This window comes from Gymnodraco acuticeps, unplaced genomic scaffold (genome assembly GCF_902827175.1).
Source record: "Gymnodraco acuticeps unplaced genomic scaffold, fGymAcu1.1, whole genome shotgun sequence".
Taxonomy (NCBI): domain Eukaryota; kingdom Metazoa; phylum Chordata; class Actinopteri; order Perciformes; family Bathydraconidae; genus Gymnodraco; species Gymnodraco acuticeps.
This window is the reverse complement of record NW_022992150.1, coordinates 312,781-327,352: the sequence shown is the minus strand read 5'-3', so window position 1 is coordinate 327,352 and position 14,572 is coordinate 312,781. Positions and strand designations below refer to the sequence as shown.

The following is a 14,572-nucleotide window of genomic DNA, read 5'->3' as shown; positions in this document are numbered from 1 at the left end:
CATTTCCAAATAAAGTTGCCGTCTGAGAGGAAGTAATTCATTTTTAAATAATTGGTCTTTTCTGCAAATGTTTTTGGGATTATTGACAGAATCAGGAATCGAATACAACTCAGGTTTTCTGAGGATTGATCTTTTGTGGTCCCAGACAGGAGATGGTGTGAACGACGCCCCCGCCCTGAAGAAAGCCGAGATCGGCATCGCCATGGGCTCTGGCACAGCGGTGGCCAAGTCAGCGTCTGAGATGGTGCTCTCTGATGATAACTTCTCCACCATCGTGGCTGCCGTAGAGGAGGGCAGAGCCATCTACAACAACATGAAGCAGTTCATCAGATACCTCATCTCCTCCAACGTGGGGGAAGTGGTCTGGTGAGGAAGAGGAACACGCTGAGATATTATCTTCACGTTGAGTGTGACGTCATCAGCTGATGTTGGTTTCTCCTCACTCTCTCTCTCCAGCATCTTCCTGACAGCCATTCTGGGGCTCCCTGAGGCTCTGATCCCAGTGCAGCTGCTCTGGGTGAACCTGGTGACCGACGGCCTGCCAGCCACCGCCCTGGGCTTCAACCCCCCAGACCTGGACATCATGGACAAACCCCCCCGCAACCCAAAGGAGCCCCTCATCTCTGGCTGGCTCTTCTTCAGATATTTGGCCATTGGAGGTATGTTTAGCTCTGCTGTGATTTGATGTGCGATTATGCATTTTCTCACTATAGATAATTAATTGACATAAAATGTATGTATGAAAGTAAAACTAGAATTGCAACTGGCGAGCATAGACCTCTGCAAATGCCAATACTGCATTTACATGATCAACAGGTGTTGCCATTTCCTGTGTTGGGATTAAGATTTCAGTGTGTGATTAGCTTCAAGTTATTACTTGGAAGCAATGAAACAACACAGATGATACTAAGAACATGTGTTGTATTTCATTGATCAGAAAGTATAACATAAAATGTTAATATCTGTTTCTGAGTTTGGGAATTTTCCAATCTGGAGAAAGGATTTCTGAAGATTCCCCACACAACATAAATGCCACACAAATGCTATAGCAGTGTTCATGAGACTGATAATGGAATACATTCACCTTGGACCATGATTCACATGTCCATCCTTTTTAAATACAACTCAGGCTAGTTGTTTTTCATGGAATCCCACTTACAGACAGACCTACTAAACGTAACTTCTTGTCAGAGGTACATTTTGTGTGCGGCACACCCTTGCATTTCCAAAAAGATTCTATTTAGCACAGCCTTAGCGTCGATGGACATCTGTCAACCTTCTACAATGACACATGGACTCCGTAAAAGCAGCAGCTACTAGCATAATAATGCTAACTGCAGCTACACAAAGTTAGCTCTTGCAGTTAACAGACAGCCAAGGTTAAAAGCACACAACCCATAAAAACCCATGTTCTTCCTGGGAATAAACTACATCTATCTAGTAGTTTTAGATTTACATGTAATTTTGTTTCTGACTGTGTCTCTTGTAGGATATGTGGGTCTTGGAACAGTAGGCGCTGCCACATGGTGGTACCTGTATGATGAGGGTGGCCCACAAGTGTCCTTCTATCAGCTGGTGAGTAGCAAAACACTCTGTCTAAATGTATTAGCACCAGCGCAGTCCAGTCCTCAGAATATAGATTTGTATCTATTATGACATACAGCCCTTCAAACTTAATTTACATAACAGCCACTGTTGAAGATGGTAATGATTGGGCCTGCTCCCAGTGTTAACCAAAATAGAAATGGAAGTAAGACCCATGTGGTTTGGTACACGCAGAGTGGGAACAAGGCCAAGGTTCTGCAGCTGTTAACCCATCAGATCTCAGCTCCATCAAACCAGGTCGCAGGGTTCCTGCTGCGGACATACACACACGTGCACACAGACACACTCACTCCTCTGTCTGTCTCTCTACAGAGACACTTCATGCAGTGCACTGAGGATAACCCCATGTTCAAGGGAATCGACTGTGATGTGTTTGAATCCCGCTACCCCACAACCATGGCCCTGTCTGTGCTGGTCACCATCGAGATGTTCAACTCACTCAACAGGTCGGTCATCTTTCGTTATGATGTGGAGGGTAAACACTCCTTAAATGTCAACGCTGTCAGATTTCAGTTAAAAAGAAGACTCACTGTTGTCGTCCAGCTGACGGAATTAACCAACTTTCTTAGCATGAAAAACGCATCCATCACAAACATCTACTTATTTCACTGCTGAATGAATAGTTGGCACTTTTTTAAATGGGTTTGAATGAGGTGCTTGGTATCTTACGTACATTAGATGAGATTTGGCACACCCCTCAGTTTGGTAAAAGAGATAGGAATACCAGCAGGGTATTAAATAAATATATTTTTTTAGAGGCACAGGCAGCAGTAACATTTATTTTGCTACCTTAAAAAAGCCTTCTATTTTTTCCAACTGTTCTTTTCAAGGCCACCAAACTCCTCTGACAGAAACACAACATTTACCTTGCAAAAAAACCCTGAAGTTCCCTGTCTATTGCTGCTACAGTTCATTTGTTCATGTTATTGTGTGACTTTGGGGAATCTTAACTAACCCTTTGAAACACCAAAGTCATAAAAACACATAAACAAACTAACTAATAAACAAACTAACTGATGATAAATAACTTGTTTTCTAAATTGAGGCTGGTACTTGTGTAGATAGCAGATAGTTGCTTCGCTTTCGGAAAGTCAAGGTTAAAATAGTTTAACATAGCTCAAATAGATTTTGCAGCTGCAGTATTTCATTGCTTCGGTTCTGTTCTCATGACTTCAAATGTAAGGAGTTTTATAAAACTCCTTAACAAATCTGCATTTAGCGATTGTGGTAATGGAATTAAGCTTAGCCACACATCTTTAAAAAATTGAATAATGCTTTTTTGGGGAGGCAGAAAATAAAAGGCACAGTGGTATGAAGGGGGAAATTAAGCTTTTTTGCCAGGATTGCTCATGGTGCAAGTCTGTCAGTAACTCCTTATAGAAATACATAGTAATGTCTTATTCAGGAAAGAATCTGAGAAAGGGAAGGTTGAAATTACGGGCTGCATGACACTGTCTGTTTTACTAAATGTCATATTTTGGGATAACATTTTCAGAGGGAAAACATGTTTACATGGATACTATCGCCCATTCTGAGACCTTAATGATTGCTTGTTACAAGTCTTTAACCAGATTAGAATTAATGTATCAACTTTTAACATCATAGAATAGCATCAATTTCAGGACCTGATAAATTGTCTAATCTATTTACATTTATCTCCGCCAGTTTGTCTGAGAACCAGTCCCTGATCAGGATGCCTCCCTGGGTCAATTTCTGGCTGCTGGGAGCCATCGTCCTCTCCCTCTCCCTCCACTTCCTAATCCTCTACGTTGAGCCTCTGCCGGTAAGAATTCAACCACATGACTCTTGGATCTATGGGGTGTTGAATGATGACATTTTTAAAAAGGCAGATTTTCCATGATAGTGTTGTGTTTGAATGGCAAAATATACATTGAGAGAAAATTACAGAGGCCCTGGAAATGTTACCGCCCTGCAACTTGAGAAACACATGTAAAGTATAGAAGACACAACTAAATACAGACTATTTAGATCTAGGAAACAGTAGGAAAGAAAATGTTTGCCACAGAAAATACAAGTTTACGAGGTTACATTTTCTAAGTAACCTTTATAAAGTGTTTGTTGTTGTAATACTGATTTTTGCCGGAAGAGGCTAACCTGACTAGAAATGCCAAATTAGCAACAATTAAAATATTATTTCTTGCCAAAAGAAAGACATGACGGTAATGTTAATAACTTTCTAACCCACACTAAATGTACCTTGTGTTTAGAGTGCATCAAGAAATTAAAACTCTGGAAGAAAAATGTGAATGGAACAACACCATAATATCCTGACAACGACAACAACACAAACCAATTCACCCGCAAAAAACGATTTTACTGAGGAAATAAAAGAAAGATGATTTGTGCATTTCTTATTTTTTCCACCTGTATTCAAGTCATGACCCAAGGTGGGTGGGGGGGGACACCAGCCTTTTTTTGCTTTCCATTTTAATGTGTTTTGCCGCTTCTTAGGGCCTCCGTAGAAACGCAACCTAATACAGAAAAAAAAAAACGCTACTGTATACAGGAAAACTGCAAGTCATGCAAAACTGCAAACGTACCCAAGGCAGGGCATGTTCTTCGCATTTAAGTCTCCCCAGGAAACTTGTTGCTTTGCAGCAGAAAAGTCTTCATTACAGTGTCGGCTGTGCTCAGCATCTATTTTACTGCTAAGACTAGGGATGCTCCGATCGCCAATTTCGGGGCCGATCGCCGGAATCAGTATCGGCTGATACCGATAGCCGATCCGATCGAGTGGGCGGGGCCTAAATGGAAGATTTAAACATCACTTTAAATCTTCCATTTAAAGTGATGTTTAAACTCAGTTAATGGGGCTCATTCACTGGAGCTTTCACAAACAACAACCAACATAATTATTACATTCAAATGAAGTACATTATTGAAGTTTACATTAACTTTGGATAATAACACGGGAGAAATGAGCGGAAGCGCTCTCTTTTCCTCTCCCTCTTTCTGTCCCCCTCACCTGACAGCCTGTCAGTATCTCATGCAGCTCACTGATCCAGTAATGACTGACCCGACAGTGTAGAATAAATATATTAACTAGTTTAGCTTGTTCCAGAGGTAGATAAAATAGCTAAGTGTGTTAGGTCTAACTCTAATTAGTGTGTGTTTTGCTCCGCTCACCGGTCCGTCTCAGCGGGCGGAGCTGCAGGATTTCTGCTTCACACACGTTGCATCTTTTTCGGACACCTTAAAATACTGCCAGACCGGTGAAGCCATTTTGGCGAGCTTGTTTTGTCGCCCACAGAGAAAAGTGTCATGTATTTTACGTCATGCGATCGGCTCTCGCGATCGGCTCTCGCGATCGACATGTTTAGAGAGCACCGATCGATCGGTAGAGAGTGAGTATCGGCCGATCTCAATCGGTGACCGATCGATCGGAGCATCCCTAGTTAAGACTCTCTGACTTTCTAATCCCTCTGTCCTCCAGTTGATCTTCCAGGTGACCCCTCTGCACTGGTCCCAGTGGATCGTGGTCCTGAAGATTTCCATCCCAGTCATCCTCCTGGATGAGGCACTAAAATATGTCGCCAGGAACTATCTAGAAGGTTTGTTGAGCCTGTTGGCCCCAATATGTCCACTCATACAAATGTGGTGTGAGTGTGAAAAATGTAGAGGTGAAGTTTCTTAAATCAATGAATGTTGAACATCGGATTTGACTGACTCTCTTCTGCTCTCTTTTTCTCTCCTGCATTTCTACTTCAGCCTAAACTCTTTTTGTCTCACCTTCTTTGAAAAGGTACTCAACCTCTTCATGCTTTCTTCCCTCCAGTGAAAAAAGCTATGGACAAATCGCACTAGTTATTATGAACTCTAAATGTTTTATCTATTTTTTTTTTTCCGGCAGGTGATGAGGAAAGGAAATACCGGAGGAGATGGAAGCGGGACTAAGTCCTCTCCCTCGACACACTCGCACACTTAAACACACGCCTCCCCTCTTCCCTTTACGAGCTAGAAACCTTTTCTCTCCCCTGTCCTCGTTCCCCAATCCTGCATGTCCAACACCACTAGAAATTAGGTGTGTGTGGTGTGGTGTGTGTGTGTGTTGGTGTGTGTGTGTTGTGTGTGTGTGTGTGTGTGTGTGTGTGTGTGTGTGTGTGTGTGTGTGTGTGTGTGTGTGTGTGTGTGTGTGTGTGTGGTGTGTGTGTGTGTGTGTGTGTGTGTGTGTGTGTGTGTGTGTGTGTGTGTGTGTGTGTGTGTGTGTGTGTGTGTGTGTGTGTGTGTGTGTGTGTGTGTGTGTGTGTGTGTGTGTGTGTGTGTGTGTGTGTGTGTGTGTGTGTGTGTGTGTGTGTGTGTATAAAGAAAAACATATTCCTAACTAATCGGCTCTGCTTTTTAAAGATGTCTGCTTATTGTTTTCTTGACTATACATACAGTGGTGCAGTAACTGGACTTTGGGGAGGGAAGGAGAGGGAGGACAGGGGAATGGGTAATAATATTAGGGGGGGTCGGGGGAGGGAAATTTGAAAATAGCACAGACGGAAAGAGAGACTGAGAGGCCTGCCATTATGGAGAAGAGACATCACGAGAATAAACAAGAACGTAGGAGGTGAAAACAGCGGGATACGAGACGACCATCGTTCCAGTGTGTCCACTAAACAATTATCTGGAGGTACCGCCACACACACACACTACTGGCCGAGAGTTCCAGGGGCCTTATCAGCACAACAAGATCGTATCTCTGGCCAGTTTGTCACAGCGCTGCTCCACCATCGCTCTTTGTTCGAAGTCTTACTGATCGTGCTTTTATGCAGATGTACTCTCTGTCTCTCTTTCTCGCTCTCTGTGGAGGAGGCAGCTGTGGGCTCGGGGTCATGACCTCATTGGGCTCTTTGAGTTGGGGTGGGAAGATTTCGCTCCACCTAAAGGTGTGAATAGCTTTACGCCGCTTCCTTCACCTCTTAAATCGAGGAGCTGAGGTCAGCTCACAGACTTGGTAAACGTGTATAAAATACAAATAAATAAATTAAAATGTCTGTGGCACGCCTGTGTTTATAATGCATTGTAAATGACTAATGATTAGCTAATAGCACTGTATAATTATTGTCATAAGCAATCATAGACATACATTTCTACAATCCTTTATAACACAAAGTATTTCATGACTAAAGTATCGTAATATTTCTGAACTGAATTATTTTGCAAGCCCATGTCTATAATGTATTAAAGACATGCATATACTGCATTTTATTTTCATACTGCACCTACTGTATGATTATAATGCATTATAACTATGGGAATTATATTACACTATGATCCTTGCAAACAAATATCAGCGACTGACTTGCAATTATGAAGTGTTATGAACCCTCAACCTAAAAGAAATATACTTTTTAATGTGTTGTGATTATTGTTATAAAGCTTTATGAGTGTTTAAGTCTAATTAAACAGTGCTATTAGCAGATTATAACTCCTATAAGTGTGTTTATAATGCGTTAAAGACATGGGTGTCATAGTAAGCGTTACCAAAATGTCAAATAACAACCAAACAGTAGAGTAGCTGGTCCTGTTACGCCTCAATCTAATGTCCTTCTGCTGTGCTGAGTTTTAGCTGTCAAATGTCTAAATTAAAGGCAGATCCGAACAGGGCGATGAACTTCATGACATGTTGTACATAACGATGGTCTTAGAGCATCCTGTTGTTCATCTACCCTTTTAATGTATTCAGTTGTATCTAACCCTGCACCAGTGCTAAAGTGTGTGTGTGCTTATATAGCCTTACTTGAGTTAATTTGTCTGATTTGATTTGATAGGCTTCTTGCGCACAGATGATGTAGTTAGATTAAGTTAATGAATGGCAGGTAAACTGCTTGATTGTGTCACTTGGTTATGAATCATTAAGCACATGTATCATTCATGCCTTATACAGCCCACTGCACCTCCACTTTGTGGTCTAAATGAATGTGTTTCTGCTATCCTTTAATTAGCACCCACCGTCACCACTGGCACTCGTATTGCCCTGACAGGGATACTCGGGGTCTCAGAGACTCTGAATGTCCACCTGATCTCCGGCATGTTTAATAGGATGCCTTTTTTTGTGTGCTTTGTGTGCTGCTCCCTCAGCTCCTCCTGCTCTCTCAGTGCTTTAGCGACTCACTTTGGTATTGTTTTATAATGACTAAATAGTAATGTATTTGACTGAATGAACCCGCGGGGTTTGGATTATGTCTTTAAGTCTTAATTATGGGTTTATGTGTTGGGCCATGGTGCTCTGCGGACTGGGTCAGTGGTGGTTGTGGTATCTTTTGCTTCCATAGAGGAGAGTATGCACTTAAAAAATAAAACGGCCGCATCAAAAACGATTTAATTTAATAAAGCTACATATGAATATAGCGTTTGTCAAGGAACATGTTTTATTTCATTTTTCTTGCTTCCAAACCTGATTTTCCACAATTTGACATGAAGCATGGTTTAGAATCCAAAGGAAAATCCATCCTTAAACACTTCCAAAATGAGCGACTATTGCTAACAGGACTGTATGTAGTTCTATTCATCTATTTTGTTTCCTGGTGATGTTTTTCCTACTCCAGGGTAAGCCAAACCAAGATGGTATGTCTTCATCGAGTCCAATTTCCAATTCCACATGCTCTGTCATTCTTGGAAATTCACAGAAGGACATCACTCACTTAAAGGATACCTTTTGATTTGTTGAGGTTGATTGAGAAACATATTCAAATTCAGAGTATGACCTCCTGAAAATGGCGGTGGAGATGCCCCAGATTTGGAGAAAAGTGCTTGGCAAAGTAATGTACTGATGTTGAAGATGGCAGCTGCAAAATGTATGTTAGATATCTAAAAAACCTATCGGTTTAAGTGAACGTTATTTTTAGAGTATCTTCACTGCTTTACTTTGCTGTCACACATAGCTTTCCGATGGGTAACTAAAGGCGTTATTTATGCTCTCTACAAAGCCCATTGAAAAAAAACAATAATTCGACCTTGCTGAGCACGGGAGTTGCTGGTCTTTCGCTGCCTTGATAGTCAGTTCGTTTTGTGTTATTGTGCAACTTTGGCTAATCTTAATCAACCCTTTTAAAACGCCAAAGATGCACAATAACACCAACAAACTAAAGATGTATGCAGCATAGGCCAGAAACGTCCATGTTCTGTGAGGTAAAATGACTGTTTTTGTCAATGGAGTCTGATGGCTTTAAAGAGAGCTAATGGCTTATAATAATAGTCCCCCTAGGAAAGGGCTGTCTCACGGCAAGTTAAAGTGATGAAAATAATACAACTTACACTTTGACTGATATTTTAGGTTGCTAAGACATGTTTTGCTTCTTCCTTTGTCTGCTGCAGTACATTACTGTCGGAAATACACTGATCCACATCCAAAATATCCTTTTAGGTTGCAATTGATTAAGCACATAGAGAAAATACACACATTATCAGAAAAGGCTTTGAACATCAAGCACAATGAGAGAAACTTTAAGGGTTTGACTGTTCCTTTCAAATTTTCCAGTAAATAATAGCTTTATTTTGATTCAGATTTGTGTAAAACAGCCGCTTTTGTTTCACCACCATGGCATTGGGCCATAGACCCCCTGTCCCAGCTCTCCGCAGCTCTAACATTCTGGCACTCTGGCCACCAGGCGCTATAGGTCTGTATCCTTGTTATTTACTACTGAATCCTCAACTCTGTACAGAAGATGAGAAATGATCGCATGGAACATTGTTACTGTAATAATAACCTATACAGTATATTATATTTAATTTTTTGATAACTTGCATCAGTGAAACCAACTCACAACAACACACAATTGCGAGAATCCATTTTGAATTTTTCTTTGAGCACATGGTATCTAAGGATCTTGTTTGTTTTTGGTTTTGTAGATTAGAGCTTTTTTCCTTCATTCTTCCCATTTTGGTTTTTACAGTTGCTGGGGTTTTGTGTCTTTTACTGTAGGGAGAAGAATATGACGTTATGTTTAAGATAAGAGAAGAATGCTTTTCGCTAATAATGACGATGACGCTGATCATTCAGTGGGGGTTATCCGGTGTGAGAATGTTCAAGGGTTTGTGAATGAACTGTGTCTGGTTTACGCTGAGCGATAAGCAGTGATGAATCCTGGGTTATGAAGTTTAATGACTGTACATTGAAGGGCTTGGTGTGGATGCAGGCTCTAGAGACCCCGGCAACTCCTAGCACGGTACTCAAAGTCCATCTGTAAAAGAATAATGCCCTTTACTATCAGTGAAGTAGTGATCATGTTGATACCATCTGAGCGACCGTTCCCTTTTCTGCCTGCATAGAAATGTTAACAGTCTCTAGAGCCCCAGTTCCACCTCTTGTTATTAAAATAATTCTCTGTATGCCTTGTTAATATTCATTTTGGACACATAATTTTATAAATGACAAAGACGTGAAAATAAAGATAATTTATCTTGTTATTTATTCCGAGGTTGTGTTTCTTTTTGTATGTACTGGGGGTATGAAATGTGTTGTAACAAAGTACTGAGGGCCTGAGAATCAAATGAGAAGAGAAAATGTTGTGATCCAATTTCCAAGACTGATCTTACTGCTTATCACTTAAGAACCTTCAAAAAAAGGGTTTGCCAGGATAACCAAGTTTGGAATCTTACCCATGAGAAAATAAACATTATTTTTAGTCCAATTTAGAACATGGTACACTTTACCTAGAAAGATTATCATGGCAAAAAGTATTATAAGATCTGTTTCACTCAGGCTTTCAAACAAAAATATATGCCATATAAATGTTGACAGTGGTTTAATGGATTGACCATTGGGTTTTTCAATGTAAAATACATTTAGAGGTTTCCGAGTCTATCAAAATGTAGGTTTTTTGTTTCTCCTTAATTTTAAAGCAATGTTGGAAACAAAAGGACTAGTTTTGGGATACAGCAAATACATGCTCCAGATATGTTTTTTTTTACAACTATCTATTCAAATATTTAGCACAATCCAAGTGATTTTAACAGGTGTTAGATCAGGAAACAAGCTGAAGTTAAAGAAAAAGTTAGACAAAGTATCTGTATGCCGTCCTAATAATTTGGTTTTCATCTGCAACTGAAACGCTAGATGCCACTAAATCCCACAGTCCCTTTCAGTCTGTTTACTACTCTTTATCAAGCCTTTCTTTCTACATCAGACCATCATAAAAGAACACGTTAAAATACACAGAGCACCATGAATGTAAAACCACATAACTTTAGGTTTGCAAATCCAAAGTAGTCAGACATTAGAAACTCATGCATAAATAACGAAAAAAGCAGCTATATTTAAAAGAAACACACTCTATAATCAAGTTCCAGAGGTTTAACACACAGTTAAAATAGCTTCAGGAACATACTTGTTTTTTAAAGCCACATATTTGTTATTCTATCTAGACATTGCACAGTGTGATTCTTTTGATGTTGAGCCCAATGCAAACACTGTAGTATCATGTCATTAGAGCACTAAGCGTGTTGAACCAGCAGGGGGCGGTGTTACACCACCTAGCCTGTAAATATAAAGCGGTGAGTCATGGCAGGATGTTTTATTGGTCCCCATCATTCCAAGGGAAAAAAGGACGTAGTTTGTTAGTTTAGTGAAGCCCAACCCAACAAGTCACTGCTGTTTTTGTCTGAAGGGGAAGCACCACAGGTAAGGATGGTAAAACAATTTAACTAAAATATATCATCATGGAACTTCCCAAGGTAATATACTTAAAAATAAATAGTTGTATGTAGCCTACTACGCATATTCTGAAATGCTATCTTTAAATGTGTTTATAATGCATTATCTAAATCAATATGCCAATTTGCATTTATTTAAACAATGAGATCTGGATGAAACTAGTTTCAAAACTCGTGTTGTATTATGGTGTAATTTAGAGTCAACAGATTTAACAGTTTTTTGGCCTTTTATATCACTACTATAAATAAAAGAATCTCCAAATCCATTTCCTTTAGAATATAATCTGTAATATATGTAAGAATTAAACTGTTTAATTGTGTTAATTAATTATTATCTTAAATCAACTTTGTGGGAATTAAGGATACATTAATAATGTATCACAAACTGTTTTGGATGATTGATTGCTATTAGCATGAAAAACAATGTGCAGCCTGTAGCGTCGTGCCATAAGTATACAATGTGAACCCAGGCTGATGAGTCACACTTAAACAGAATGAAACAGAACCATCACCAGCCTTCAGATTTTGAAACACACTCACTTGCACCTACACCTGCCTGTCTCACTCTCACTACCAATTACCGCACAGCCAGAAGTACTTTGTCATGCTCCATCAGATCTCACATGTGAAGATGACACACACCCTCTCCAGGGGGAGTTCCTGGATTTAAGGTGGGATCCCAAGGGGCTGCAAGGGAAATGGAAGCAGGATCTCATTAGCCCCTTATTTCCACCCTGAGCCTCAGAGGAATACATGATGGGGAAATACAGTAGGGGATCTGTCCCAGTGAAAGACACACACACACACACACACAGTGCAGCTGAGATAACACAAAGATGAGAAGAGAACTGAAAAGGTCACACAAGGAGACAAAGGTTTTGGAGTGGAATCGGGTCTTGTCTATTTTTTCCTGTAAAAGAAGGGGCGCAAAGCTTTCTCTGATCCAATCATATCAGGACGAGGGTGATAAAAGACTTCAATGAATCAATGAGTCTTGTTTGAAAAAAAGCCTTGGAATTTGTGAAGGTGAAATAACAAGCCCCAGGAGACCCGCATATTTCTTTGTTTTCTTCTGCAATAGTCTGCTTTTATTGATTTTTAATTGTTGACCTTTCTGAAATACGAAATGAAAAACAAAGAAAAACAAACCCTTTATTGTAAAATCAAGGTTGAATGTGACACTGCTCCCCTGGTCATATATGCAAAAGGGCACCAGATCTCCTTGAGAAGCATGACACACAGACTTTATAGATTTGTAGGTCTTTTTATTTATTTGTTGTGGTTGTTATGCTTTTTTTGTTGTGGTTTTGTGTCTCTTGGCACTCTGTATGTGTCTCTTTGCAGTTGTTTTGTGTCTCCTTGCAGTGGTTCCCCCCCTTTGTAACCGTTTTATGTCTCTTTGTTTTAAGTCTCTTATGATCTAAAGGTGTCTCTGTCAAACCAGCATAAAGGTCAAACACAAGCGTCAGAGCTTTGATGATGATCTGGTCATGCTCTACAGACATCACGATGCAGCCACATTTGCCATGCACATACAAGGCTGTGTATCGGCTGAGTTTCACGATGACTCATCTGAGAACAAGCAGAGGCAGCACGCTGTGCAGCGGGCTCTGTGGGGACACACATCTGTAAAGTACCCAGAGACAGAATTGGCTGGAAAATACTTTAAATTTGGAGAGTGATGTGAGGGCGGACATGCTGCCCCTTATCCCAGGGTGTGAGCCAGTGCTGTGCTGTGAGGCTAAAGCTGTTGCCAATAAACGAAATGAACTTCCCCCTCGGCCGACACAGGGGAGGGAGAGGACCCACTTCCCCACCACTGCATGTTTGGTCCATTTTTAAGTCCAATAAACGGTGCAGTGTGTACAGTGACTGGAGGTTAAAAACATTTCAGAGGGAATTATTGTACTTTTTTAACTGCACAGCACAACATTATGCTTTTATCTAGATTCAACTACCCACCACCACCAGAAGTTGGAGGTGAGACGCTTAGTCAATTATAAAATAATCGTTTACTTTTCTACATCATTTTCAGATATAACAATTGTTCCTTCTCAAATATTCGAATTGTAATTATTTGTAATATTCTTTTCATTTGTGCTTATTTGTTTTTTTCTAACCATCCAAAACAAATCAGATTCAGAATCAGAATTCCTTTATTCATCCCACAGAGGAAAATATTAGGATGAAAAACAAAAATGACACTATTTTAAACAGTGTCATTGGGAGTTTTGAGTACTTGCGATGAACGTTTTTCGTTTTTCGTTTTACAAATGAAACAAACTTAGCCTACTAAAAATGACTTCCTCGATCAATATATTATAAAAGCTATACTATTGCATTTTGTTTTGCGACGTGTTTTTAGATTGAAAATAAATGCAAGATATGTAATGTAATAATTGAAAAAATCAAATTGGCTCCACAACATCCAAATAAACAGTAAAATAATATGTTCTCTTGGATGTGTTTACTGTAGATATTCACATACTAATACATAATCTTGTAAGAGATACATGATGGGCGGATGGGTTCCATAGGTTATTAAAAATGGTGCTGCTACAAGAAAATACTATACATTTTCCCTGTTACATCCACTCAATTAACACTATTCAGAAGGGGGATGGTGGTTGGGGGGATTTGAGGAGGATAATGGTTTCTGTGGGATTATGAACATGATTGAACTCGGAGAGAGTGAATCACGTTGAAGCAGGCCTGTAAGGATTGTCAGCATGGGTTAGTCTACTGCTGTACGAACAGTCCATCGACTTTCTTGGATAAAAGTGTGGGTGTTTTAATCACATGTGATGTCACCATATTTAAGGGCTGGGGTTTTCATAATTAAAAAAAAAAAAAGGAAGGAAAACCTCCCTACAGGAAATGAAGGATGTAACTGGTATTGTCACTGTATGATGACCACAGTTGGCGCTTGTAGTGCCTGCAACATGTTCTGTGTATAGGCTGCATTGGACTCAGTAATTATGATGTTACTATCTGCAGTCCCAATGACCACTCTGCGTATCTCCATTAATTACTCAGGCGTTCATTCAACATTTTCTCAATCGGAAATATGAAAAAATGGCCAGCAGAGGCGCTAGCTGCACTTCTGCTGCATAAATCCACTGTTTGTTCAATATAATCTCCAGTGGATGGGCAATGAAAACAACTCATAGTAGGCACCTTTTATAATAAAACGGGTAATCCAATTCCCTATGCATAATGCTGTTTTTAATCAATAAAGAAATATGGTAGTGTAAAATAGTGTGGTGGATGCACGGCTTTGGTCATGCTGCGGGAACCTAACGTTCTT

The 14,572-nt window shown here is 40.0% G+C and overlaps 1 protein-coding gene across 2 annotated transcripts in view; it reads left to right on the top strand.

Moving 5' to 3' along the window:
* The window catches only part of atp2a3 (ATPase sarcoplasmic/endoplasmic reticulum Ca2+ transporting 3), a 55,926-nt gene extending 50,151 nt beyond the window's left edge, over nucleotides 1-5,775 (top strand). The window contains exons 15-22 of one of the 2 annotated variants that reach the window (XM_034204231.1): nucleotides 146-366; nucleotides 457-659; nucleotides 1,490-1,575; nucleotides 1,918-2,051; nucleotides 3,271-3,388; nucleotides 5,060-5,177; nucleotides 5,335-5,368; nucleotides 5,477-5,775. In XM_034204231.1, the coding sequence (XP_034060122.1) occupies nucleotides 146-366; nucleotides 457-659; nucleotides 1,490-1,575; nucleotides 1,918-2,051; nucleotides 3,271-3,388; nucleotides 5,060-5,177; nucleotides 5,335-5,339 (885 nt within the window). In that variant the 3' untranslated portion in view covers nucleotides 5,340-5,368; nucleotides 5,477-5,775. The remainder of the gene's footprint in view (nucleotides 1-145; nucleotides 367-456; nucleotides 660-1,489; nucleotides 1,576-1,917; nucleotides 2,052-3,270; nucleotides 3,389-5,059; nucleotides 5,178-5,334; nucleotides 5,369-5,476) is intronic. The other variant, XM_034204230.1, reaches the window with a different exon arrangement.
* The last annotated feature ends 8,797 nt before the right edge of the window (nucleotides 5,776-14,572 follow it).